Genomic DNA, 26,893 nt, shown 5'->3' with positions numbered 1-26,893 from the left:
TGAGATTGATAACTGTTATCATCCCTGCCTTACAGAGGAAGATACTGAGGTCCAGAGAGGTGAGGAACTTGCTCAGGGCTCCAGAGCTGGCTGGGAGCACAGATCGGGTAGGGATCCGGGCAGGCAGGCTCTGCAGCCCACCTTGGTCACCACCTCCGGTCCTGGGTCCTGTGTTCAGAGTAACCTGGGTCCCTAATTCACCCCAAGTAACAGAGGGCAGCAGTCAGGATTTGAACCCATATCTGACTCCTGAGTACCAACAAATATGTTGGATTAGGATCCATGGATCTTAAAAAAATTCTATCAATACCCAGGACACAGCGGGCTTTGGGCTCTGTGGCTACAGAGAAGATCCCAGCAAGGGACCACACATGCCCCAGACGACAAAGACCCGGGCTAGAGTTGTGGAGAGGGAGACTTGAAGGAGACCCCTCGGAAGGATCCAGGGGACGTGGGAGTGAGCGCGTGTGAAATGTGAAAGGAGAAAGACGTAAGGAGGTTTCCAAAGTCTTCCACCAGTGGAGGCCGGGAGGAGAGGCTGATTTGAGTGGCCTCGGGGAGGGTGGCTTCAGTTGGGTGCATTTTGGATCCGGGTGCTGTGGTCCTTCCAGCTAGGGATATATATTTGGGTGGCCGCTGACATGTTGCTTGGAGCCAGGGCGGAGGAGGGTCTGGATGCTGAGCCAGGCGCAGCTGCAGCGGGCCGAGGGGCGTGGCCGACCTGCCAGGGCACGCAGGGGAGGGCCCACCTGAATCCCCACGGGGGAGGGGGAAGGGGCGAGACATGACCGTGAGCAGCCCTAACCTGGGAACCCATCGGCCCCCACTCATTAACAGTCTGCAGGAACAGGGGAGGCCAGCAGGATGGGGCGCGCCCCGCAGCCAGCAGCAGGAGAAGAGGCACATGGGGGAGCCTGGGGGAAAGGACTCTCAAAGGGAGATGGCAGCCACCCCCTAAAGCCCTTTCAGTGTGTCCCTAGTACCACCACCTCCAAGCTTTGCTCAGAGCTGGGGGCTCGGCCCCTCTACCCCGGCAGGACACAGGATCGAGACCCTTTCTGTTGCCAAGAAGCATAGTCGGTTGTTGGCTTTGGCCTTGTATCCCCAAAGAGTGACCACAGGCCGGAAGACAGGCCAGGCATGGCAGCCCCAGTGGGACAGGAGGGACAAAGCTGGGCAGGCTTGTGAGGATCCTCCTTTTGAGTCCTGCCTCCCCAGAAGCTCAGCCTGAGATGGGCTTTATTGGTGGAGGCGTGGGGGGATCAGGTTAGGGAAGGACAGCATGTCCCTGACTCTGTCACCAACCTATGGGACCTTCAGCAAGTTGCTGGACTCCTGAGGTCCTTAGCTTCCATACCTACAAAAGGAGCCAAAGCAATTTCCCAAAGTGTAGGAAGGGCAAGTCTCATGCCCCTGGGGAGGTTGAAGCAGGAGGAGTCACTCGGGACCAGGAATATGCCCTGAGCCTGGATGACCCAACAAGACACTGTCTCAAAAGGAAACGAAACTGGGGGTGTAGCCCAGTGGTCGACCGCTTGCCTAGCGCACATGAGACCCTGGGCTCTGGCGTTTGATCCCCAGACTGCAGAAAAAGAAAAGCTAAATCCCAAATGTAACTGGGGGAGGGGGGCACATGAGATGATTTCGGGGGGTGAAGAGACACTCATGGGGCACCCACGTCATTCTGAGGGCCGCCTGCAAAGCAGACAGGATAGGGCAGAGGAAGGGCCAGAAGAGCCACCGAAAAAGGCCTTCAAGTCCGGGGGCAGCATGTTCACTGAATTCAATTTTTGTTCTAATTGTCTCCTGTTACAGTCACAGTAGCTCTATCCATACCCCTTTCAAAATCAGAAAATGGTGACAAAATCTTAAGGAAAAAATGATATTAGTTCTAAGAGTCAAAGATCCTGACAAGGAAAGGCAGGGTGGGGCCGGAGCCTGCGGCCTGGAGTCCTGGGGGCCTTCTCAGACATCCCCCCCAGATGCGCTGGGGCTGGCAGGAGCCTGAGCAGATTGAAAGGGAAATGAAAAAGAAGAAAACAAAAATCTGCAGAGAAAAACAACTCCACCAACCCAAACAAACCAGGGCAGTGTTTCTCCGCCACACTCCTTGTGACAGCAGAGAGGTGGCGTTTATTCCAAATGAGCCCTTTTCTCCAACTTGCCACTCATCTGCTCTTTTATATGATCCAGGAAAATTGGTCCTCAGCTCACCGGGAGCGTCTTTGTACATCTGGGTATTTGGAGAAAGAGCCGCCGATTACACAGGGTCTGCATTTAGGTACCGGATACAAATAGAAGGTAAAAAAAAAGACAAACAATAACAACAACAACAACAACAAAAACCCTTGTGGTTTGAATCTAAAAAAAAAAAAAAAAAGACTCAGAAACAACTATGTAGTGAGTCTGATGTCAGACCGAGTTAGCCGGGAAGGTGTCTGGAACATTCTGGAAACCATGAGGGTATTCGGAATGTGGGGCTAACAGATGTCTCACTCGGCTTGAAAGATGTTGAGCTGCTAAGGGCCTGTGGGTTCCCTTGGGGACAAAGTCACTGATAGTTTACAGGAGAGGAAAAAAAAAATTTCCCCAGCTGACGACTGTACATACAATTCAATACAAAAAGTCAAGAAAGGGATTGAGAGGAAGCAGGCTGAAATGTCAAAAAAAAAAAAAAATTCAAAATAAATGCATGAAAGAGTCAGGGCTCAGAGCCGTGCTCCTACTCAGATCTATGTTTGATAGAAGGTGCTCCGTAGAAGGACCGGTGGAGGACATTAATTTTTGCTTACACTTTGAGAGATAATTGTGGGCAGGCACAAGTGGCTTCCAGTAGAGGAATGAGCAGATGCTCTCAGAGCACAATTATGTAGGGAAGAAAACGCTTCCTGGCAGGGAAAGGGTCCCCGCGCCTCCTCCTCGCTGTCGGGTCTCTGGGAGAGATGGCGCACTCCTCATCTGTACTTCACACACAGTCCCGAGGAGGCCTAAGATGTTTCCCGGCCCAACCTAAAAATATCTCCCTTGACAGCCTGTCACCGCGTCTGAGAGGCTGCCATTATAAATTCATCCCTCTCTGTTAAGTCATTTTGTTTCGGGGACTTCTCTGTGGAAATACAGACATCCTGGAGAACTTAGCTTGGACAGGAGAGGGGGACTCGGACCTGGGCTTGGGACCTGGCTCTGCCTGTGCACTCTCTGTATCTGCCTGGACGAGTCCTGTTTGCTTCCTGAGCCTCAGTGTGTCCCCTGGGAGAAGAGACAGGAAGGGAGGGGAAGCTGGGGGCAGAGGACAGGGATTCTGTTGGCTCTGGATTTTCCCTACATGCATCTCATTCTGGACGGTTGGGTACCTGGTGACTGTCCACCCAATGTGTCCATGAGAACAAGCACTGTGGCCGAAGGGCTTGTGGTCCATCAGAGTATCTAACCCTGCTCCTCCCTTAATGTTTGACATTTCAGCAAATGGCCCTCCTACTCCCCTGGGTGCTCAGGCCCCAATCCTTGGAAGTACCCAGAAATCTCTTCCTTCTCTCATCCTCCAAAGTGTGGCCCAAACCTGGCCACTTCTCCCCACTCTCTGGCTACTGGTGGCCCAAGGCAGTATCACCCTCCAAAGGATCCTCCATCGGCCTCCCAACTGCTCCCTCATTCCACTCTGGCCCTTCCAGAATTTCAGCTCCTCACACCTAGGGATGTCACTTGTCACTCCCATCAAGACCTCGCACTTTCTACTCCAAGTGAAATGAGCCAAAAGGTCCCCTCTGAAGTGCAAGCTGTCCCACCATGAATTCCAAACATCTCATGAGGAAAGGGTCCCCGCGCCTCCTCCCCTTTGCCTTGGCCTCCTCCCCTCCTACAAGGGTCTCCTTGCTGTTGCTCAACCTGCTCCTATCTCAGGATCTTTGCATTTGCTATGCCTTCTGCCTAAAACTCTCTTCCCCCAAATATCTGTATCCCTAAATTCTTTCAGATCTCGGCTTAAGTACCACTCCCTGAGGGAGCCTTCCCAGACAATGTCACTGAAAGAGTATACTCCTTACCCACCTTAGAATTTCTTAAAACCCTTGCCACTAGGACATGGTGATGTCATTGGCACACTCATTTGTTTAGTTTCTGTCTTTCCCTCTGAAGTGTAAGCTCCAGGAGGGCAGGGATTTGATTTTATCCATGTTGCATCATCAGCACCTGGAACCTTGCATCTGGCATAATGTAGGTGCTCAATTAACATCAGTTGGAGGAAAAGAAGGAAACCATTTAACTGAAGCTGCACTCACAAGGAGACCAGTGGAAAGCATTCCCCTGGAGAGGCCAATGCCAAGGTCTCTCTGGCCTTCTGTTGCAGGAAGTCAGGATGCCTCCTGGAGGCAAAAGTACAGTTGGTTGTTGAGAAATCTAGGGACAGTTTGAGGGGGTGTAAGGTCAGAAGGGAAGGTGTTGAATACAGAGAAAAGAACCCAAGCTCACCTTTAAAGTCCCTAGAGACCAGTCCAACGTGAGCCTGCAGACAAAGGGCTGGTGGGAGGAGCCCTGACCTGTCCTGCAACTCACCTGAAACTGGGTTCTGCTACCTAAGGGGACTCCAGGGGAACTCCAGTCAGCACCCCGAAGTTCAGCCTTGAGCAGGTTCTGCCTTCTCTGCCTCCCCCATGGCCCTCCAGTGCTAGCTAGGAAGTGGGAGTGCTAAGGGACAGGCTATTCTAGCAGGATTCTCCCCTTCAAATCAGAACCCGAAGGCTCTGTCTCCCACCTCCTCCTCTTCCCCAAGTCTGGATTGGTGACACCAGTGAGCTTCTGTCTTTAAGATAGTGTGGCTTTAATAACTGCGTTGAAGAATGTCCACCAGCCGTGCACTACAACCCACGTTAAGGCCAGGGGGTCCAGCCCCAGGTGAAGACAGGAGGCTCAGATGGGTTATTGGACCTGTCCAAGGACACAGAGCAAAGTAAGTTGCAGGGTCTAGGCTGAGCCACCAAGGCCCAAGCACCCACCCAGGAAGCCATATGGGCTCTACAGGACAGCCCCCGCTCATGGCTTTATGCTCCCCGAGGCTCCACGTTAAGGTCGCACTGCCATCCGAGAGGCCTTGGCTTACCTGTGGGCCTGCAGCAACCCCAGGCTGCCTCCAGGCTCCGTCAACCTGCCCGCAGGGGGCGATGGCGCGGCGCTAGAACCTGCGCCCCCATCCCTTCCTGACTCGGTTCGCACTCCTTAATCTGGGGACTGGGCCCGCCAGCAGCAAGCAGTCACAGGGTCCGAGCCAGGGAAAGCGCCCAGAGCCAGCCACTTGCGGAAACCCTTGCAGACTCTGGGGCCCGAAGGTTGAACCCCAGCTGCGTTGAGCGCCGCCGCCAGGCCGCCAGGGCGGACGCGAGCTCTGAGCCGCTGTTTGATGAGCATCGGCCAATAAATTCATTAATCATCATTTTATGCCTCATCAAACCCCCTGCATGCCCCTCCATGGGAGTTACACAAATTAGCCCCTGAAAAGACAGTAATTTCAGTTTAGCGAGGTAAGTGCTTTCTGATGGGCTCCGCGCACGGAGCTCTCCTGACAAGCCAATCCATCAGCGCGTCGGACCGGGCGCGGCCGGGACGTCCTGCCCAACCCGGCCTCTCCCGACTCGGATCTCTCCAGCCTCGTCAGGTTTCGACGCTCTCCTAGCACAGCCTCCAGAGGCAAGTCGGGGAGGGTCTCCGCCCAGAGCGCGCCTCTTTCCTCTTTCGCACACCTCCTCCGCCAGCGTCTTCTCAGGTCTCCGCCTGGCGCGCCCAGACCCCCTCTCCAGCCCATCAAGACAGATGAACTTTTCCCGGAAAAATCGAAACCCCAAATTGGGGAATGAACTGGAGGGGCAGGAGGACGCGCTGGCTCTGAACTCTGTCCCCGAGGGGGAAAAAAAGTCGGGCAGCCCTTTCTCCTCCTAGCATCTAGCTGTCCGGGTTCTGAGACCCCTGGCGATTATTAAATTGTCGTGTGTATTAAGTAAGTACATTATTGGGGGGAGGAGGGGTTAATCCATGGAGTTCAGCCAATTCGGAAACACACCCCAGACTCCCCAGAGAAGGCCACCCGGTCATAGAGAAGGGGGTCTGCCCGTGTGGAGGGCAGGTCCACCTGACCATGGTGGCCAGAGAGGTGCGCAAGGTTTTCCCTCCTTGCCCTCTTGTCTTTCTTACTGAAAACGCTTCCTGGGGTGTAAGGACGACGCCTGCGGGGAGGGGAGGTGGGCTTTCCCGGCGTGACCCAAGCCTGGAGAGCTGGGTACGAAGGAGAGAGGTCCAAGCCTCAGTGGAGACGTCTGTGGCGAGGGCGGGTACGTGCCTTCTCATTTTCCCAGCCTGGCCTCGCAAAGGTCCCGCGGGAAGCCCACCGGGCGTGCAGGCCCAGAGCCAAGGATGTCCAGGAGGAGTCGCAGCCCACGCGGAGTCCGCCGGCCAACCCGCCACCGCCGCGGAGAGCTGGAGCGCTGAGCGACGCGCGGCTCCTTCATTAGCTTCCCCTCCACGCGGCGCTGCATGCCTTGGAAAATAAGTTAGCAAACGGGGAGCCGTTTATCTCTTTTATCTTGGGGCCTGATCCAATTAAATAAGTGCACATTTACATTTGCATCCATCAGGCGGGAGCGCTGAGAGCCTGGGGTTCGCTCGGAGCAAATAAAAGCAGATCTCACTGGGAAGTGGCGTCTGGGCGCGCGGGGCTCGTTCGGGCGCCGGAAACGAGCGCTGCCCTGCGGGCGGCCTTGGGGGACGAAGGGCTGGGAGCTTCAGTCGACAGGAGGCGGGAGACCCCTAGGGGCCCCGAGGGGGCAGGCCAGCTTAGGGGGTCCAGCCAAGAGCGGCTGCCCTCTCCCCGAGGCCTTCTCCTGTTAGGCCATCTGGTCCCGCCTAGTACCGGGGACCCAAGTCACATTTATCGCTCCAAACGAAAAGGAGACCGGGTCTGGCCTGGTCACAAAGGGAGACCTGCAGGGTGAGTCCAGGGATAGTCCCACCAAAGCTTTGGTTAGTTTGAGGGAAAGACAGACGGCCAGGTCTCAGTTGGGCCCGATTTCTCTGTCAGATGGTGCAGCCCCAAGGGATGGGAAGCGACAGCCCGACGGTGCGCTCTGCTCACCCACACGTCCCCGAAGCAGAGGGAGACCAATCAACACCACCCGTTAGCACTTCCGGCCGGGTGGGCGGACGCAGGGGTAAGCCTCGCACCTTTGCCATTGAAGGTGCTTTCGAAATAGGGTTCTAAGCGATGGCGGGGTAGCTTTTGTTTTCTTTGCTTTCCCTTTTTCTATAACGATCACCCCAAGGGGGGCAAAAGCTCTTAAGACCAAAACGGTTGCGTGGTACCCGCACCCGAGCTTTCCAAACTGCAGCTGGAACCCGACTGCGCTGCGTCCTGAGCGCCCGCGTGGACGGGCCTACCGAGGTGCCCGCGTGCGCACCTGGCGCAGAGCGGGAACGTCGCGCACGGCCTGGGCGGCGCAGCTGCGGCCCCACCCGCGGGCTATCTGGTAGCTCACATATTTCTCAGTTGTCTGATGCCAGGTTTTTGAAACAGTGCGAAGCCATGGCGGGAATCCATAGGGTTAAAGCTGTTTTAGTCATGGGCCCTGTTCCACAAATCCCCAATGCTAACTGGGTCCTGGGGTCCAGGGCCGAGGCAACCTGGGGTGGTGAACAGCTTAAGTTTGACCAGCTCAGAGTTCAGAGCTTAAGCCCTGCTGTGGGTGGGGGCTTAGCAGGGTTTCTCTTAACTCCCCCTCTCGGAGAGCCCGGTGGCTCTGGGGGACCAGTAGGCGGCGCCCTTCCTAAACTGCATCCGCTTCGGGCTCCTTAGGAGTGCAATCACATTCCTTTCACTTTGGGCATTTTGCAATGCGCTGTTGCGTGCCTCCACCGGATCTGGCAGCCACTTGCCCGGGACAGGTGGGCTGAAAGACAAGGCTTGCGCGGGAATCGCATTCACGACCCTCTCTCGCCTCAACCTTCCAGATCCCAAGAGCTGTGCACGTCTCGGGAATGACTGGCCCCGACAGCTTTACAAACTAGGAGGCCTCGCAGCAGGCCCCGCACCCGAGCTGGTGGAAAGCCATTTAGGGGCCAGGTACCCCAAACTCGGGAGCAGAAAGGAGAAAGGTCCCATCTCGCAACCTCCCAAGGTCCGCGTATGCCCGCTCGGGAAATTAGTTGTAGTTACTGTCCCCTCACTCCCAAATCCCATGATCTGAAAATCGGCCCCGTGCAAAGGGGTAGGGAAAGGGACCCAGCCCGTTCCTGGTTTGGCGCTGCCTCAGGGGACTGTCTGCACAGACCCCACTCAGTGATCCCATGACCCTTGTGGCTTGGGATTGATTCAGTGCCTTCTAGTCCCTAAATACTTAATGAAGCTCTCCTTGGGACCAGGAATCGGCCCAGCCAGGCGCAGGTGGCTACAGCCCCTGCAACCCAGCATCGAAGTGTCTTGGGCACTGCTTGTCGCAGCTTGAGCGTCCCAATCCAAACCTGCGAACAAACACTAATCCCCGCACATGCAAGAAGGTCCCCAATCCCCAGCCCGTGCCTCCCTAGACGACTGGAGAGGTGACAAAACAGAGATTCTGAGAAGGACTTGGGACCCTACAGACAGACAACTACTTCTGGGATCAAACGTAGCCACGATTTCCTAAACGTCCACAACCTACATCTACCTGGCAGGCCATCTCCGAACTGGAAAGTCACTAGACAGACATCAGAAAGGCCTCTGGCCATCGAAACCCTGCCCTGAAAAGAAAACCCCGGACTTAAGTGAGGGCTTTTACTCCAGACCACCAGGCGCAGAAAAACTATAGACCCTGCAGAGGTCAAGGGAGGTAGGGATGTGGGCAGAGGACAGCGACTTGGGCACCAACAGCCGAGCCCTGGGTGGTTTTGCTGCCCGGCCGGCAGGCTCCAAGTGCAGCCCCTCGGTGGGGAGAAAGGCCGCGCGCTCCCGGGGGCGCGGTGCGGGTTCCCAGGCTGCCCGGCGGCGGGCGTTCGGCTTGCAGCCCTGAGCCCTCGCAGTCTGACTTTGGAGGCCGCATCATTTGCATACACCCAGGAGCACAAGGAGGCCTGTAATTTTCTTTTTAAAATCGTTGGTCAGGGTTTAGGGCCGTTGCTTCCAAAACCCCGCCGAGTTGAAGTCGTCCTTAAACTCCCCCCTTAAGAGAAGGAGACTGGCCTATTCTTCCCACTTTTTAGTAGACAAGGTGACTCCTGGGGCTGCATATTCAACAGGGGGTGAAAAACTGATTGTGAGCCAGGCTGGAGGGCTGGGGGAGGCGTGGAGGGAGGGATGAGGAGCTGGAGGCGGTGGTCGGGAAGGAGATAGTTATCTCTGGAATTCAATTGTTTAAAAAATCATTTATAATTAAAGGGACAAAATAAAATACGATCGTCTCATGCATATTTGATCATTCACACTTCCAGCTTTAAAATTATTTTCCCGGCGTGAATTTTCTCACTAATTTAAGCCTTCAAGTTCGACCACTCTTCGCTAAAATATCTGTACAAACGCTACTTTCAAAACTTGTTTAAATTCGAATAGACTAAAGAAGCCCCGTTGCAGGTGAAAATCAAGGGGGGAAAAAAAGAGCAACAACTTCGGTGCAACTTTGGCATGTGTTTAAAAAGCCGAGTAGGGTTAAAGCAATCCTGAGTAGAAATGCAAATATGTGCATTTTGATTTAGCCTAATTAAACCGGTGTTATGTGCAAACACATGCTCTCTCTACACTGAGACTTGGGTTTAATAGAGCAAATTAATTCCCCTCGCCGGAGTATGTTTTTGCTGTAGCACACCCTGTCTCCCCCCACCACCAAAAATTTCCCACGAAGTGAAACACGTTGGCGGCTCCATGTCAGGCGCAAAATGGAGACTCTGGCACCCCAGCCAAGCCGGAACAGTGAGGGTTGGCTGGCCTCCGACGCTGGGTGGTGTCTCTTCCTCATTTAGATTTGAGATGCATCCTGAGTTCACATTTTGAGATGAAATATGCGATACTAAGATGAAAAAAAAAAAAAGCCTCAAAAATACTTCTGTAGCTACTGGGCCAAAACTCTTGAATCTGAACTGGGGAAAAGTGCTAAAGCGACGACAAGCCTCAAGTCCACAAAGGCCTCCTTATCTAGGCATATGACCTCCAGCTTCTAAAAGCCACTTGTCCAAAAAGAGGCCCTTGGGGGAGGGTCTCTGGATTCCTTCGGGGGCTCCCCTAGCTTCCCCCCAAATGACTGTGGCCTTCCCTACCACCCCACCCCCTTCCTCCCACTACCGGATCTCCAACTCTGCAAAGTGCAGGCTTGAAATTCAGGACAAGTGTGACACCTACCTGTGAAAGGGGGGAACGGTCCCCTCGCCGGTCCCAAGACCCCAGCCCCAAGGCTGCTTGGGCATCCACAGGGCCCCCCGCCCCCCGAGTGGTCGCGGATGGAACGTTCACTAATTTAATCAAATCCAAAGAAGAGATCAATGCCCCATATTGAAGGAGTAGAGGAGACAGTGACTTGGGAAAGCCTTCCCTTGGTATCCCCTAACGCTCCCCTCCCGCATTAGCCAGCAGCACCTTTGAAATAGTAATAAGGGCTAAATCCGGCATAAAATCGAACTCATTAGCAAAGTTCACCAGCTGATTGCTTTGCATAAAACACGACACTGATTGGAAGTAATTAGGTTAAGCGCTGGCGCTCGGGTGCTGCGAGTCTCTAGCTCGATTTGCCATCTTTTCTCCCTTCTGGGCATACACTTGGGTCTCTTCTCCTTCCTCCAGGGTCCAATCTTCCCGGAGCAGCCCGCATCAGTGATCCAAATCCGCATTGCCCGGGCAGGGCCGGGTTCCCCCAGGCTTGGAGCCTAATTATGGCTTTCCCCATGGGGCTCTGAGGGGCTGTGGAACCTTTCATTTCCCACTTGGAAAAAAAGTTGCATTTGCACCTTTTGGACCAAGGCAATGGACAGTTTATTGAGGCTTCTAAAGAGTAATGAGTGGCTCTGATTCTGTTAAAATCTCTTTTAATTAAATATTTTGCATTTTACAAAGGCGGCTGCAGTTTCTTTTACTTTTTAAATCTAAGAGTATAACCTGTTTCCTTTCCGTAATAATACTTTAGCTCATACCCAGAAAAATCAATAGGTGTAAAAAATTAAATTAAACTTGGTATTTTTAAACTATGAAACAGTTTTGGGGAAAACACAAATGTATATATTTATATTACAAAAAACATTAAATGCCTGTACAGGTGTCTCGATTTCATAATTTACTTCAAAGATATTGAATTATCAATTTAAATACAAAAATGCTACATTAAATATACAGAATAAGATTTAATACAAATCCTTTTTTAATTCTTTCTTTTCGGTTGGTTAAGACTTTTTTTTTTTTTTTTTGTATTTGGAGATGTTTACATCTTTATGTCATCCATCTCCATAAACTATAAACTTTTGAATAGAAGGGTAGTTTATTTCTCTGTCTCTCTCTCTCTTTCTCTTGGTGATGGAAAAATAACTGCCAAGGCCATGGTTTTAATAAATTATGCAAGTCCGGGACCGACGCAGCCCGCGTTAAATGTCGGACATACCTTTCTTCAATTCATAGGGAGAGTCTTTGCACAGGTCTAGCTGAGACTGGCTCCGCAACATTTTCGGGTCTTTAGCCAAAGCGTCCGCACGGTTCAACACCGTCTGGTTTAATCCATTGAAATGAGAGCCCGGACCGGTGGTGGGACCTGGCCCGGGCCCCGGGTGGCCGTGAAGGTGTCCGAAGGAGCCATAGTTCGTGTAGCCGGGATAGAAGGGCGCGGTGTAGTAGAGAGGCCGGGACAGCACCGTCCCGCCCGGAAAAGGACACTGCGCGGAGGGCGAGCGCGACGGCGCCGGGGCCGGCGACGCGCGGCTGCCTCCCAGGGTTTGCCCGGCTACAGGCCCGGGGCACGGTGGGCACGGAGAGCCGTCGCTCCCGCCGCCCCCGTCCTTGACCTTGTCCGAGGATGTGGCGATCTCTGCCAAAGACCACAATTTGGGCTTGGCGAGCACCGCTGGCGGCGGCGGCGGTGGTGGCGAGTGGATCACCGAGGGCCCGCCGGGACCGGGGGGCAGCTCTCCCGCGGACGGGTGCGATCCGGGCGGCGGCGCACCCGCGGGGTAGTGAGGGGCCGGGTCCTCCGCTAGCCGCGCCGCCGCTGGCCCCGCTGGGGAGGGCCCGCCGGCGCGGGGGGGCCGGGGCAGCGTGTCGTGGCGGCCCTCGGAGGGCGGCTCCTTAAAATCCGAGTCGCTGAGACTGCCTTCGGTCTCCTTGCCGGCGGGGGTGGGCGGCCCCTGAAGCCGTTCGCAGCCCGAAGTCGCCTTCGGCTCGGCTCCTGTGGGCGAAACCCAGGCTGTCAGAAACGCAGAGGCCACGCGGCGGGGCCCCGGTTCCCGCCTGCAAAGGCAGAGACCCTGGCCCCAAACCTCCAGGCCCCGTGCGCGCCCCCTCCAGGCCCCCTATTCACTTAACTCCAGCTCCACAAATCCTTTCCCTCATCCACCAACCTGCTTCAGGGCCTTCGGGGTCGCCCTTGTCCTCGGGCTTCTGGGGCTCGTCCTCGTCATTCTTCTCCAGATCAATGTTCTCCTCCTCCTCTTCGTCCTCGCTGCGGTTTCGCGGAGTCCACGTCATCTTGTTCTCCTTCTTTAGGCGACGGCGCGCGTTGGCGAACCAGGTGGACACCTGGGTGAGGGTCATCTTGGTGATGATGGCCAGCATGATCTTCTCGCCCTTGGTGGGGTAGGGGTTCTTGCGGTGCTCATTGAGCCAGGCCTTGAGAGTGGCCGTGGCGTCCCTGGTGGCGTTCTTCCGGTATGCAGGGTCCCCGTACGGGTAGGAGCCCAGGGGCGCAGCGTACGGGTGGTACCCCAAGGAGCCCGCCATGCCGGGTGTGTGGTCGTAGGGAGAGCCCTGCGGGGGACAGGCAGAGAGGAGGTGAGTGTGGGCCTGGGTCTCCACTGCCAGTTGAACGACCGTAGCACTCTTTGCCTACGCCCCGGGGTTTGCGGGCGAGCCAGGCCCTCAAACCAGCTTCCCCTGGGGGAGGGCTGGTTGACTCAGACCCAGAAGCACACCGCCCCCCTCCTCAGAAGACAGCAGAGGCCCCAATTCCTGAATCTGGTCCTTCGGGGACCCCTGAAGCTGTCCCGACCTCGGTGCCACCCGGTCTGCCGGGGAACGACCGTGCCCTGTGCGCAAATCTGGCCTCCGCGCCCGGCCCACCATCCAGATAGAGGCCTGGGCAGGAGCAGGGACTCCATGCTCCGCTCTGGGGCGACCTCACGTTGGGCGCACGGGGGTAGAACAAGAGAAGCCAAGGCTTGCTTTCTTTCTGTTTTAATCCACAAAGAAACGCAAAGGAAAGGCTGAGCCTTGCCTAGCACTCCCACCCTCCAGAAATGCTAACCCGAATCGAAGCCACTGCGCTTTTCCAGAAAGTGCACCCGGCCGAAAAATCCCGGATGCACCGCAGCTCGGTCGACTTTTCAGAAATTTAATACCTCCAAATCGGATTGTGAAGATAGGATTACGGATTTGCAACATTTTGGAGGATTAATTAAAGGCGAGGCCAAACACATTTGCATAGATTTAGCACGCTTCTGTTCTGATTTCGGATCTATTTCTTTTGAACTTTTCCAAAAACCAAAAAAAAAATAAAATTTGCAGGGCGGCCCGGAGTTTCCGTTTGAACCAAATCCGGCTTTAATTGCAACGACCTTTCCCCTCAAAACCCTTCCCTCCACCTCAAGGATCCGAGCTAGACGCGGCTTTTCTCCCAACAACTCCTGAGCCCAAGGCCCGGGCGAAGCCCAGCGAGACAATCGCCCAAGTTTGTAGGGACCGCGAAGCCTGGCGGGGGAGGTCGGCAGTGGTGCCTAGGCCCGTGTCCCCAGCAGCCCTCGCCCGTTAGCCGGGCCCGGCTGCCCTCGCCCGCGGCGGATCCCGCTCACTCACCACGTACGAGGAGAAGGCGGCGGCGGCGGCAGCCGCGGGGTCGGCGCCGTATTGGAGGTGCGAGTTGTAGCCCGGCGAGGGCGCCGTGAAGGCAGTGGAGCCAGCGTAGGGAGAGAACGCAGAACCCGAAGACGAGCGGCCGAGCTCATCCGTACGGGGCCCCGAAATGACGCTGGTGCTGTATGCGGGGCACGAGTAGAGCGCCAGCGAGGCGGACGGCTGGTACAAGTAGCCCTGCGGGTAGGACATGGCCACACACGGGCATGGGGCGCGCCGCGCCGCGGCCGCCAACGAGTCGGGCGGCGCCCTGCGAGGGCGAGCGGGCGGGCACCTGGCCTCTGGCTGCCCTGGGCCGCTGCTCCTCGAGCCCGGGCTCCGGGGCTCCGGCCCGCGGCGCCTCCTTGTTGGCTTCCCGCGCGCCTCCGGCTGCGACCGCCGCGCCCGCTCCTCTGCGCGCCTCGCTCGCCCCGGCTAGGCTTTTTTCCCCCTCCCCGCCCTTGATGCTTTCTCTTTTCCCCCCTCGCTCTTTGCACCGGGGGGCTCTGCTTTTGGCTTCGCAAAGGTCCTGCCAAGATGCTAAGTTGGAAATTGAGGATTCTGACGCCTTGTGCGCGCCCGAAGCTCCTCCTTCCTGGGGTGTAGTCGGTGGGAGGACTGGCAGGAGCCTCTGGGCGGCCACAGCCAACCCGGCCGCCAGGCGCGCCTCGCCCTCTCCCTCTTCCTCCCCGGCTCCCTCTCCCGCTCGCTGGCGTTCCCCTCGCCCCTCCCTAGCGCCCGCCTCTCCTCCGCCAACCCCCTCTCCCCCCTTTCTCTTGCCTCCCCCTTCTCCCCTCCCTGGTCTCTCCCTCTCGCTCTTTCTCCCAGACTCTCGAGCGCCGGCCCCAGGATGACAATCACATCCCGAGTGCGCCGATCTCTTCCAACTTTCCTCCCTGGCTAACTCGGGGCGGAGCGGCAGTCTCGACGCTCGGCGGGCCCCGATAACGGGTCCGGCCTCTTGAAAGCACAAAGGGAGCGAAGGCGCAGGCTGCTCGGGCGAACGCTCGGTGCTCTCCTCTCCTCGCTGTTAGCGGATTTCTTGTTCTCTGGGAGGCTGGGCTACGAGGTGGTTCGCCACCCACTCCCCACTGGCTTCTCCCTCAAGCCAGGGGTCCCTGGAGCGAGTTGGAGATCCGGGATTAAGGTCCCCGAGACAGCCAATGGATGCCGGCGCCCTGGGCACAGGGAGTCCGGGATGACTGCCCCTCTGCGCTGGCAGCAGCAGAAGCAGCAGCGGCGGCGGCAGCAGCAGGTGGGCGAAAGCCAGGCCTCGGCTCGGCCTTCTTTCCACTGACCGCCCGGCGGGACAGCGAGGGAGGCGACACTGGGGTCCTGGGACTGCCGAGGTAGCCTTTTTCTAGAGGAGAGGTAGTGGGCAAGAACTACCAAACGGAGAAGGTGCGACACTGGAGTAGGTCCCCAGACCTCCTCGGCCCCCCCCCACCTCCCCTTCCACCCCCCTGTGGCGCAGCGTCCTTCTGTCGGTTTTCCATGGGCAGCTAGCCCTGCTAGGTCGGTAGTGGCGGAGGGTGCGGGTCCCCTTCCCTTTTGTTCAACTAAGTTGCCTTGCCTTTCACATGCACTCTCGCACCCGCCCAAGCTCCACTGCAAACACTAGGCAGAGCAGTGCCCAACCCAACCACTGTTTGTTCAGCGAGGCGCTGGCAAGACAAACACAACTGAGTCACAGGCAGAGCCCTTGCCCACCACGGCCACTCAGTTAGAATACAAAACAGATCCTCTCCCAATCTCTCCGCCTCCCGCCGCCTTAAGTCACCGACGCACTCGAACTCCGGGACAGACAGGGGCGCTGGTGAACCAGACAGGGGCCTGCCCAGTGTCGGGCACTGCGGTCGAGTTCTGTGTATCAGAGACTTCGTGAGCTTTTATAATGGAGCCACACGCCACCGAAGCACAACATACACAAAGTTTCTTACAATGACTTTGACGCGCAAGACACACTTTATATCCTGAGCTTCATTCAGCCAGAGCAAACACTAACCCCAACTCCTCACACTGGCACCCGCCCGGCGGCGCGCCTTCACGCACGCGCGCTGACTCCTCCCCTCCGTCTGCTCCCCATCGAGGTTCCGCCCCCCAGGCCGACAGAGCGCTCCGGACTACAGTATCCGAGAGCCTCTCGGTCAGCTCCGCCCTTCCCGTTACACGGCCTTCGCCTCTGATTGGACGTCGTCTTCCATTGGCTCCGCCCCCTAATGACGTAGACTCGCTTCCCTCCGAGTCCCAGCACCGAAGGGGCGGGGCCGGGCGGGGCTTCGGTTGCACTATTGTCATGGAGACGAGAAGCCGACGGCAGCACTGCCGGGACAGGATTCAGGGCCGAGGGGGTGGCGAGCCCGCCGACACTGGAGCGAGGCGCAGCGGCCAGCACAGCCCGAACTCGGGAAGCGCGGAGCAGGCCAGTGGCGGCCTCTCGGCTCACCCTCGCGGGCTCGGGGCGGTCTTGGTGGCGGCAGGGAGCAGCCGGAGCGTCCCCGCCCCGCTGCCTGGGCTCCCGCCTCCCGCGGCCGCGCGGCTCCTCGGCGCCCGCCCCCGGCTCCGCCCGCCGCCGCCGCCGCTGCAGCCCTTCGCGCTAACGGTCGGTGGCAGCCCGCGTGCGCCGCCCGCCGGGGACTCGCGCCTGCCACGAGGGAGCGTCCGCGTCCCGCGAGCCCGCTCCGCGGAGCAGAGGTGAGCCCCCTCCGAGCCGGGTCCCAGTGCCGCGCCGCCGGCTTCCGCCTCCGAGCCACGGCCGCGTCCCCTGGTGGACCAGGAGGACGCGGCGGGGCCCCGCGCGTGGGCCGCGAGAACCTCCGATACGCCTCTCTCGGTGTCACGGTTCGCGGGAGGACGCGCGTGAGCATGTCCCCTGCGTCCACGCGTGTCCTCTCCATCACTCTCTCGGCTCTGGTCCAGTACGATGGGTTTCTGAAATGGAGCCGTGGAGGTTTGTGCCACCGAGAATCCGAGTCTGTCACGCAGACATCCTCATTACATAATCCTACCACTCTGGACCCACGGCTGTTTCTCTCCCGCCCCCACCACCACCCTGATCCCCCCACCCCGCTTTTGGTCTCTTCTTTTTTTGTGTCAGGGAGGACTGGAAAGAATCCCGAAAGATATTGAAGCATTTAGAATTTATGGTTCTGTTGCCGTGGTTGTCACCTCCGCTCTACGTCAAATTTAAGACTCATTTCTTAAGGATGTCTCTATTTTCTGCTTTATTTGCACATTGATGGCTCTGCTGCTCGGCTGGCCACGGCCGCCCGGCTTCTGAGATAGAATTGAGCTAATATGTGAAAGGGAAGGACTGATTATTAGTAGGTAGGCGGAATTCAGATTGCATCAGGCTGATGTTCTCCCTTTTTTTTAGATGATCGCTTTCACGTTTTCTCTGGTAAACAATGAGTTTTAACTTTGTATCTTGGTGGTGAGGATCTGTTCCCCATTCTTTCCCTTTCTGTTCATCAGCTTTTCCATTTGAGAATCAGTTTACTTGTTAGCAGTAGTTTCACAGGTCTCTTGTCACTGAATCTCTTTTCTCCACCAGCAGAGGTGAGACCAACCCAACTCATCTCAGATTACCCACAATTTTTTTTTTCTTGGCTTTTCTTTTTACTTACCACTGCATTTATATCTTTCTGAATATGTTAACTTACACTAGGGGTAGGTTTGCTCTGATTGTTTTTAACATGGGGCTCTTAAACTTCATATTTAAACTTACTAAGGGTTTATTGGTTTGTCCTGTCTGCTTGGATCCAGTTATGCATAACTCTTAAAAGGTAAAGCTTTCAAACATGATCCATAATTGTATTGTCAGGACATGGCCATGAAGCTTGCTCTTCGAGTTTTGACTGTATAGTTGTCATTGTTTCAATCAAGTGCAAAAGAGGTTACTCCTGTTTACTTAGTGTAATAGCTGTTTACTGTTAAAACTTTAAAGACTCATAAAAGTAGGGCTGCTGTATTTTAAAGATCTCATCATTCTTGTGGGAGAGACACAACACCAACTCCAGGAAAGGCAACAGATTGCTTCTGTCATATTGCTTGGCTGTTTTAGAGTGTACTTAAAGGATTATGATTGATAAGGCTGTCTTGCCAGAGAATGTTGACACAGGTGTGCATCGTTATCTTAATTAAGATCCTGAGAAAATGTTGTCTATAAATGGAGACATAAGAAGGGCAGCATTTTTTTTGTACAGTTTTGCTTTTGGAGAATTTAATTGCACTTGAAACCTCTCTTTCTGCTTGCAGATTTTGTGAGCAGATTGGCAACAGAAGTTTTAGAGAGAAATGGTAGTTTAATGTTAAGTGTTCTGGCATGTAGTAATACTACTTGTGGCTTTTTGGCAATACATTTTCTCAGCTTGCTTTCTTTGTACTCTACCTTTGTAGAATAAATGGTTTCTAATTTTGAAAAAAAAATTAAAAACATAAGACTGCAGTATATGATTAAGCAAACATTGGTGTTTAGAAAACACCTTTTGAGGAAGCCATGCTTAATGTTCAGAAACAGGAATATGACAAAAAGGTGAATACATGAGAAATGTATGCCACTGGAATTTTTTTGGAGAGGAAAGAGTCTCCCATGATGTCTCAATGGTGGAAAACAGTTTCTTTTCCATATTATCGAGTGCCTAGCTACAACATTCGTGGAATGCCTTGTTTTTAGTTCTAGAAATAGAGGAGAACTTATCTTTTCCAAAATATTGTTCTGTAAATTTGAATTGATGAGCAAGTGGAGACGATGCATTAGTTTAAGGATCTGAATCATAACCTGGGTGTCCACTAAAATAACATTACTGTCCTTCACTCTAAATCTCTGACTGCAAAAACAATGGCAAGGCGGATGCTGCTGATTATATTACCTTTGGCTTACCCAGCACCTAATACCCCTTAACATAAGGATTACATTAAGATTTCCCCCTCTCTTTGTAGCTCACTCTTTCCTGGAAGCTGGCTGTCCATCAGTGTGTGTGAGAGAGGTGTGTGTGTTTTCCCTTTAATATTAAAACTCATTGTAGAAAGAGGAAATGAAAGTAGAGGATACCACAGGCATATGATCATGATCGGAAAAGCCAGGTGTAGAGTCACAGCTCATTCTTGACTCCAAGGATAATTAGCTGGTTAGAATTACATGGTAAACTAAAATCAAAGGGAGACTTATTTAGATTTGTTTGCTCAAACTAAAACAAGAGCGTTAATTTAGAGATAATTGCTTTATTTATCCCTCAGCCCCCCATCAAAATTTTTTTCTTTGGCAGCTGCATCTCCATCCTCATGCTATTATCCATGTGTTATTTAAAAATTTATTGTGTTGGAAGAGATGAAATAGGAACATGAACTAATTGCATATCATCAGTTTTGATTGATAGCATCAAGTAATTATTAATATATTTATATATTCTAGAAATCTTAGGAAAAATTAAATATGTTCTTTAGTTGATAACATGGAAATAAATGAAATCCTATAATCCTGAATGGATTAAATATGTTCTTTTAAATAGATTATAAATATTATACTTTGAAACCATGTTTTTATTCTAAACTAGCCCAGCCTGTTTTTGAGTGGTAGTATCTCAGTATCTTTGTTTTTGTTTTTGTTTTTTTCTCCTCATTTTCTAGGTTATGTGTTGATGTCTGTATTTTTAACATCTTTTTGGCATATTTGGTAGCTGTTTGGTGGAGAATAATTTTTCTAAATAGGATAACAGCTGGGACAGTTTTAAGAATGTGTAAAAATCTAGAAATTCTATTTTCCTTTTCAATAATGAGTTTGGATTGCTTTCTCGGCACTACTCTGAAGTGTGATACTGATAACTTATTTCTGCATAAATCTGCAATGTTTTTATAGCTGTATTATACCTAAGCACCAATTTAGCTTGGCAAATTAACTTAAATGCTTCAAAATTGAAAACCAGTATATTCTAATGTAGTTTGAGTTTAAGTCTTTATTAGTGAGGATGAACTTGACATTTGTTCAGGAGAAGGGAATATAATTTTCTCCTGCAGTTGTGATTTATGTAATCCATTTTTCTAGCCTTTTCTCAAGCTAATGATATTCCACACCTTGATACAGCTTTTATTTGTTTATTCACCATAATATGGAGTGATACCTTGGAGAAAATTAGATTAGATATTCATATCTAATATCCCAGTAGTATTGCTAGTCTTCTGTGTTTCCTTAAACAGAATCATTTCCATTTTCTATACAGGTGATAAGTATGATGCTTCCATAATACGTTTGGATGTTTTCAGCTAAGTTCACTTTCAAACTGTATGGTTCCTCCAAATGTTGGCTGAAATTTATTCTTGCATGTCCCAAGGCTCATCTGCAGGTGAGTGTCTGCACACACATACCGTGGGGATGCTTGTGTGTGGAGTGACTCAAAATAGCATGAGGGTTGGCTTTACCAAAGAATTGACACTGGTGACAGAGGCTAAGTACAGAAGGTAGAGAATGCCACTTGAGGCCTTTCAATATTGAAATTCCATTATTGCATTCACCGAGAGTGTAGTAAATAGAAAATTTTTGGATTTGTAGAATGACACTGGATAATTTATTTATTTTTATTTGTCATGTTTCCTGGAATTACATTGAATAATTCATTTGAATGATACTACTGGGTAGCAAAATTTATAAAGTAACTCATTACCTTTCATAAATATGAAGACTAAGATATTTTATAGAAATACAATTATTATTTTTTAAAAAGACTCTACTTGTACCAAATCACATTTTGGGATTATTTTAATTACCTAGTTCTTTTAATGGTGAATTTTGTGATCCAGTCATGAGTACCAAACTCTTAGTGGTGAAGAGTATACAGGTGTAGGCAGAACTTGCCATTTCTCATGAAAATTTGGCGGCTGAATATAGGTGCATGAGAAAGAATTATTTTGCAGAATATTTGTGTTGTCTAGTGGGCAGAGCAAGGAATAGGACTTAGTATCAGGATATTTTGTTGAGTAAAAAAATTAGTATATGACAAAAATAAAAATCTAGTTCTACAGAAGGCAGTATAGTTAGCATATATTTCGATAGAAAAAAATGCTTCTCTGTGATACTTTCTAAGGCATTAAAGTGATTTTTACTGTAATGTGAAATAATAATTGATTATAAATAATAGACTTGACTTCCCCTGTTACTGATTGGGACTTATGGAAGGGAGTTTCGTGTATGGCCGAGAGCTGAGGCATTCCAGCAAGTGAGAAAACATGACACAAATATCAAGAAAATGCTCAGCGGGGAGGGGGAGGGCAGTCTGATTCCTCTTTGTTTACCTTTAAGCTTTCTTTTTTGTTTTGTTTTAAACCATGTACAGAATTGTTGAATTTAAGAGATGAAAGGATCTAGATGGTTGTTTCTTTTTCCTTCTAAGGATAAATATGGGAAAAAAATCTAAACATATATGCAGATTTGTTGAATTTCACATCTGTCAACTGCCAAATTTATTATGAAAACTTATATTTCACATGCACTGAAGGTGTAACTCAAATGTATTTAAACTCTATTCCTTTTATAATAAAATAGACGTGGGCAAGGTCTGCCACTGTAGAAACCAGAAGGAAGCGGCCTCCAGTCTTGGGCTAGGGTTGATTAATGGATAAGGTCATACTAAATGTTCTCTGGTGGAAATAGCTAACGAGTATGCTTTTTGAGAAATGTATCATTCAGGAATAAAATCAATTGAAGTATTGGTAATTAAATTGTGATCCCACGAAGGGAGGAAGAGGAAGGAGAGAGGGGGCTGACCATTCTGTTCTTGTTTCCAGGAGTCCACAGCTCCTGATGGATCTAGTGTCCTGGCTGTTGGAAGGAGGAGATTGTGCAGACAGGAAGGTAATATTCTCTCTCTTAAAAGAAGACTTTTCTTTGTAATCCCGAACCATCATTATATATAAGAATTTTGTCCACTAGACACCTTTTCTTTGAATTTGGGATATGCAAGCAGACTTATTTTCCTCTGCTAAGTTTTTGAGCCTGCTTCTCTTAGGGTATGTAAGGGCTGCGTTGGGAACACTGAGAAATACCCTTTCGGCAGACTCAGCACCCTTAAAATAGCTTCTTTCTGAGACTGAGCTCTGTGATGGTGTCCTGGTCGGTGCTAGTAGGTGACTAACATTTCAGTTTGTGGTTGACACGCACGCCTGCAGCCTTGTCCCACTGTCCCCGTTTACCTCACAGTCCTTTGTTGGTTCACTGGGGGATGTGTTCTCTGCAGGGTGATTTGCTGCCAGCCATAGCCAGGCTCAGAGGGAAGGACTTGGTGGTTGGCAGCTGGTTCCAGAGCCCTGGCGAGAAGTGAGCTGGGCCCGCCTGGGGCGTTCCAGTGCGTGCACCAGCAGCTCAGTGCATGGCTGCCTGTCCTGGTTCCGAGCTGTGGGTCTCTCTCTGCTCTTCCTGTAATCCTAGGCCGGGGTAAAGCTTTCCTTTTCCACTGGCGAGATTGCTTGGCTACTGAGCCTGCAGCTGTTGCGGGGATTCCCATGGAAGGAGGACTCTTGCTTGGTTCTGGGGGATGCCTTTGGTGCTTTACCCACGTGCTTTTTCGTTTTCAAAAACCTGGAGTTGGCCTTGGAGAAATACACCTAAGATTCTTGAAGAACAAAAATTGGGTTCGATTTGGATCTATCAGAAAAGACTCTACTTCCTGATGCCAATCTCCACATTGATGATGCAGGTTAAATTAGAAATTGGTGTTTGTAAAAGACCAATTACTTCGTCTCAGAGGTTTCTACAGGCTTCTGTTGTGGAATGGTATTTGTATCTATTTGTTTTCCTTGTTAAGAAAAACTACTTTTCTAGTCATCAAAGATGTCTGCCCCCTGAACTCTATCTAGGGAGGAATATTAATAAAACAATAAAGGACTTCATGGTGTCTAATTGTATAATTAGGCAATCGGTAAGAAATGTGATAGCTAAAATTGGTTTCACCCACTAAAGGAACTAGTGAACATTTAAAAACACAAACCTTCAGAAAAGAGACTAATCTTCATGTCAAATAGTGTTTGGGGTTAACCCAACAGAAAGGCAAAATATACCAATTTTCGGATTCTTTTATTCACACCTATACAGAGGGTTATAAGCAGCTGAGGAAACCGTAAAATATAGTGTAAGAAAAAATGGGAATATCAAAGTGATTATTTGAAAAGCAGTTTACATTTGTAAAACTATTCAGTATTATGACCTTGAGCAACTTTTGCTCTTGGATGCTGGGTTATCACACTGGTTTTTTGTATATCCCTCTGTGGTGTAGCTTGTATATGGAGCGCAGGGATGTGTTTAGATTGAACAGGTCTTACTGTATTCCTTTACAGCTGCTCTTAAGTCATCAAAGTATCATCTTGACATCAATGGCACTGTTTTTTAATCATTGTTTTGAACACAGAATTATGGATATTCTGAAATGGAAATGTCTTATTTGTCATTCCAAATTTTATTCTCTATAATGGACTTTTAAAATAAAAGGCCTGTGAGTATACTTTGAGTCCTGGGCTAATTTTCTAGGCATCAGAACACAGAAAAGCAGCCTTGATTAATTTCAAACTGCAAAAGAGGCAGGTAAAACCGTTTTCAGCGGAAATTTACTAATGCAGCAACCCTTTAAATTAAATGTTTGTTAACATAATAGTGATGGCATTTTCTCCTCCTCCTGCTTGTGGTTTTGTCCAACTGGATGTTCCAGTGGCAGTCGCACCGACTGTTAAGTGTTTAAATGATGACACCATTATGTGAAGTGATTTTGAAATGAGAGATTCCAGCCAAGAATTACATCTGCTCCCATCTCCTTCAAATCATACTCTCTGGCAGTGCAGATTATGATTGATTTGTTTGTGACAGATTGCAGGAAACAGTCATTGATTTTTCAATATTTTACCTTAAAATTATTTACAGTTGTAACCATGGGGAGGTATTTCCATGGGCTGTCAGCCCCTGAAAGACTAGGATAATATTCCCTGCTCTCTGACAAGACAAATTACCTGTAATGAGTGCAGTAGCTGAAGGGTATACTTTTATTTTAAAATATGTCAATAACCCCAGTGACTAAACGAATATTGATTTAGCATAATGAAGCCTGAGTAATGTGAAAATGAGCTTTTTCAAGGGGCTTGGTAAAGACTTTCTTTTTAGCTGGTTAGAAGAAGCTTTTCATTCTTCCCAGTAGCTGGTTGAAATCCTGAATTTTATAAGCAGGAATGGTAGTGTTGCTTGTGATAACTCAATATTTCTTCCTCATTTTAATAATTCTTTTCAAGTCTGATTTTCAGCCAGCATTTTTGCCATGGAATAGCTACTGATTTGTTTGATGCTATCTTAAACCGACTTCAGTATCTTTACAATTTCAATATATTTTGCATGGAAACCTCTGGTACTGAATATTAAAATATAATTGTATCCACAGTTGTTTGTAGAGGACCTCACAATTGCATGAAGACATTTCAAATGGGTCATTGTAGTATTTAATGTGCCATATTTTATGGTAGACTGACTTTCAGTCTCTGGACATCAGATTGCGTTCCCTGGGAATGAAGATTAATTTACTTAAGTACTGATTTTTTAGGCATCAGTGCAGGTTTTCATTTTTGTTAGACTTTTGCTCTTTTTTTGGGGAGGGGGAGGAGTGTATTAAGATCTCAATACATAAAAATCCTTCCAACAAAATAATAGAAGTATATACCTGCATGTTTATGTGCCCAGGTGTTTGAAGATTTTATATCTGAATATCTCCATATCTAACTTGGTAGGTGGAAAAATAGGGTAGACAGGGCTAGGAATGCAGGGAGAAAAGTAAGTATTTGAACAAGATGTCAAACTGATATTTCATGAGCACCTAACTCATTCTATGGTAACTAGTAGTCATAAAATCATTAAAATCAATAGGCAAAATCCCTTCAGAAATTAAAAAGGAGTTATGATTTAAAGGAACTTCAGGTGGCTGTATGAATGCAAGCTCTCCTACGGCATGGCATATTTCTTATATGGAAATTATAAATACATCCTTTGATGGCAGAAAGGATAGACTTGAGAGTATAAAATAATTGTGTTTTTTCCCCAGGAATTTGCCTAAGGGTATGACACAGATGATCTCTGCCACTGTCTTTGTTGTGTTCTTAAATGAACTGGGTGCTTCACGAAATCCTGCACTTGTGATTCCACATGCTGCAAGATTTCATGTGGCCATCGGTACCTGCCTCCCATGTTCTTTCTCTTTTTCTACAAAAGTAGTTTTAAAATCCAGAAATATGAGGAATGTGCCGTCATCGTATATGAAACTAGTAGGCCTAATTCTTCAACGATTGATTTGGTCTTATGGTTTTTTTAAATCAACGCAGTGTCCATAGAATGACTTATGTCTTCCAGAAAAAATAATTTAGATTTTTCTTTCTCAATAGATTTTTGAATAAAGCATATTTTCTTCAGGCAGATCTATGCCAAGAAAAACACCTCTGTTGATGTTTAGTTTGGAGTAAAATTAAAAATGCATTAAAATCAATACTTTGTGACCCCACCATTTAGTATGAACGTGCGTGCTCATTTTACGGCACACAGAGAACTGTTTATGTGAGTTAACTTTAAGAGATGTGTAGGTAAAGCGAAGTTTTTTTCTGGGAGAATTATTCTCTTCTGGATACTATGCCCTTCTCTCTTTTTCTTTTTTTTTCCCCCTTGAAAAAAAATTACCCTGCCCCTGTGCTTCTATAGAGAACAACTATTTATATAAAAATTTTTAAATTTTGTAAGTCATTGCCTGGGGTTAGTTAAAACACTTGTTTTTGAAAATGACAAAATACCCCTGCCTTAAAAAATCTTTCTTATATTTGTATCTATTAAGATAAACAGTTTACTTTGATACGGTACATACCAACCTATTTAGTTAATTATTTTTCCAGAATTCACTTTACTGTGTTTCGTCTAACCTTTATGATAACTTAATATAGGGACAAATTAGCATATAATTCTATTTTCCATGTGACCTCAACCAGTTGCAGAATTGTACCACCACTGCCGGGGGCCCCTGGATAGTCCATGTAGACTGTAGCATGAAATGTTTGTAAGTGTTCGGTGCCGCCTGGCTAGTGTTTTTGTTACCAAAAATGTTTTAAAGTAAGCAATTAGAAGAAACACTTCACCCCATTACCAAGTTATTAAAATACCTCCTAAGGTAGCATTTTTAATTAGTGTACATAATTGATTGGTGATTTGTCTTCTCCCAGGCAGAAGCAGCCTGGTGACGTTCAGTGTGATCAGAAAGTGTAAGGTACTGGGGACTGACCCTGGCAGTGATCATGACGACTAAATGACTTTTTTTTTTCCTTTTAGATTCAGCCATCGGTCTTTGAAATTTCCTGACATCCGTTTCAGTCTAGATGGAAAAGAATTGGAAAAATCAAGCGCTCAGGGGATTTAAATATGTTTTGAATGTTTCTGTTTATAGACGACAGTATTTTTCCAGTTGAGCTCCTTGGTGTCCCTGTAGGGGAAGGGTAAACTCTTCTTCATCATCAATTTTATTGAAAATGCTTAAGACATAAAATGTTGCTGAAATAATTCCTGTTTGAAACAAAGTGAAGGAAAAAAATGAAATAAATTTTATATGGTGACTGTTTTTCTAAAATGTCTTTATTGGATTGAATGAATATTTAGACCTGAAAAAGAGGGTCCAAAAAAATCCCTTTATCTCAGTAATTCTGTCAGAGAGCATTAGAGGTGGTTTAAGATCACTTTCTAATATGACTCTATTATAGTTATTGGACATAAAAGTCTTGAAAGGTATCGTATGTGTATTTTAATTCTCTATATTAGCCCCTGTGGGATGGAACATTTCCTTCCTGAACAGCTCTATTAGTGCAATTCAGATA

General features: G+C 49.7%; 1 protein-coding gene and 1 long non-coding RNA gene across 2 annotated transcripts; one reads left to right on the top strand and one right to left on the bottom strand.

The window, feature by feature from the left end:
* Positions 1-11,574: 11,574 nt before the first annotated feature.
* On the bottom strand, positions 11,575-14,239 carry Irx5 (iroquois homeobox 5). The gene is made up of 3 exons (XM_027939214.2): positions 13,991-14,239; positions 12,541-12,946; positions 11,575-12,368 (listed from the first exon to the last, which is right to left on the bottom strand). Exons 1-3 carry the CDS (start codon positions 14,237-14,239, stop codon positions 11,575-11,577), a joined length of 1,449 nt encoding a protein of 482 aa, XP_027795015.1.
* Positions 14,240-16,635: 2,396 nt separating this feature from the next.
* LOC114095649 (uncharacterized) lies at positions 16,636-26,640 on the top strand. Its single transcript, XR_003583298.2, has 4 exons — positions 16,636-16,720; positions 20,245-20,367; positions 21,806-21,872; positions 26,355-26,640. It is a non-coding gene; the product is annotated as an uncharacterized lncRNA (long non-coding RNA).
* Positions 26,641-26,893: the final 253 nt, after the last annotated feature.

Source organism: Marmota flaviventris, chromosome 18 (genome assembly GCF_047511675.1).
Source record: "Marmota flaviventris isolate mMarFla1 chromosome 18, mMarFla1.hap1, whole genome shotgun sequence".
Lineage (NCBI taxonomy): Eukaryota > Metazoa > Chordata > Mammalia > Rodentia > Sciuridae > Marmota > Marmota flaviventris.
This window is presented reverse-complemented; position numbering and strand designations above follow the sequence as displayed.

What these genes read in the sequence shown, in the direction of transcription:
- Irx5 (XM_027939214.2), bottom strand. Translation starts at nt 14,239, where the DNA reads ATGTCCTACCCGCAGGGCTACTTGTACCAGCCGTCCGCCTCGCTGGCG. An exon ending in CCGCCTTCTCCTCGTACGTG is followed by an intron (nt 12,947 to 13,990) that starts GTGAGTGAGCGG and finishes TGTCCCCCGCAG; the next exon opens with GGCTCTCCCTACGACCACAC. An exon ending in CCCCGAAGGCCCTGAAGCAG is followed by an intron (nt 12,369 to 12,540) that starts GTTGGTGGATGA and finishes TTTCGCCCACAG; the next exon opens with GAGCCGAGCCGAAGGCGACT.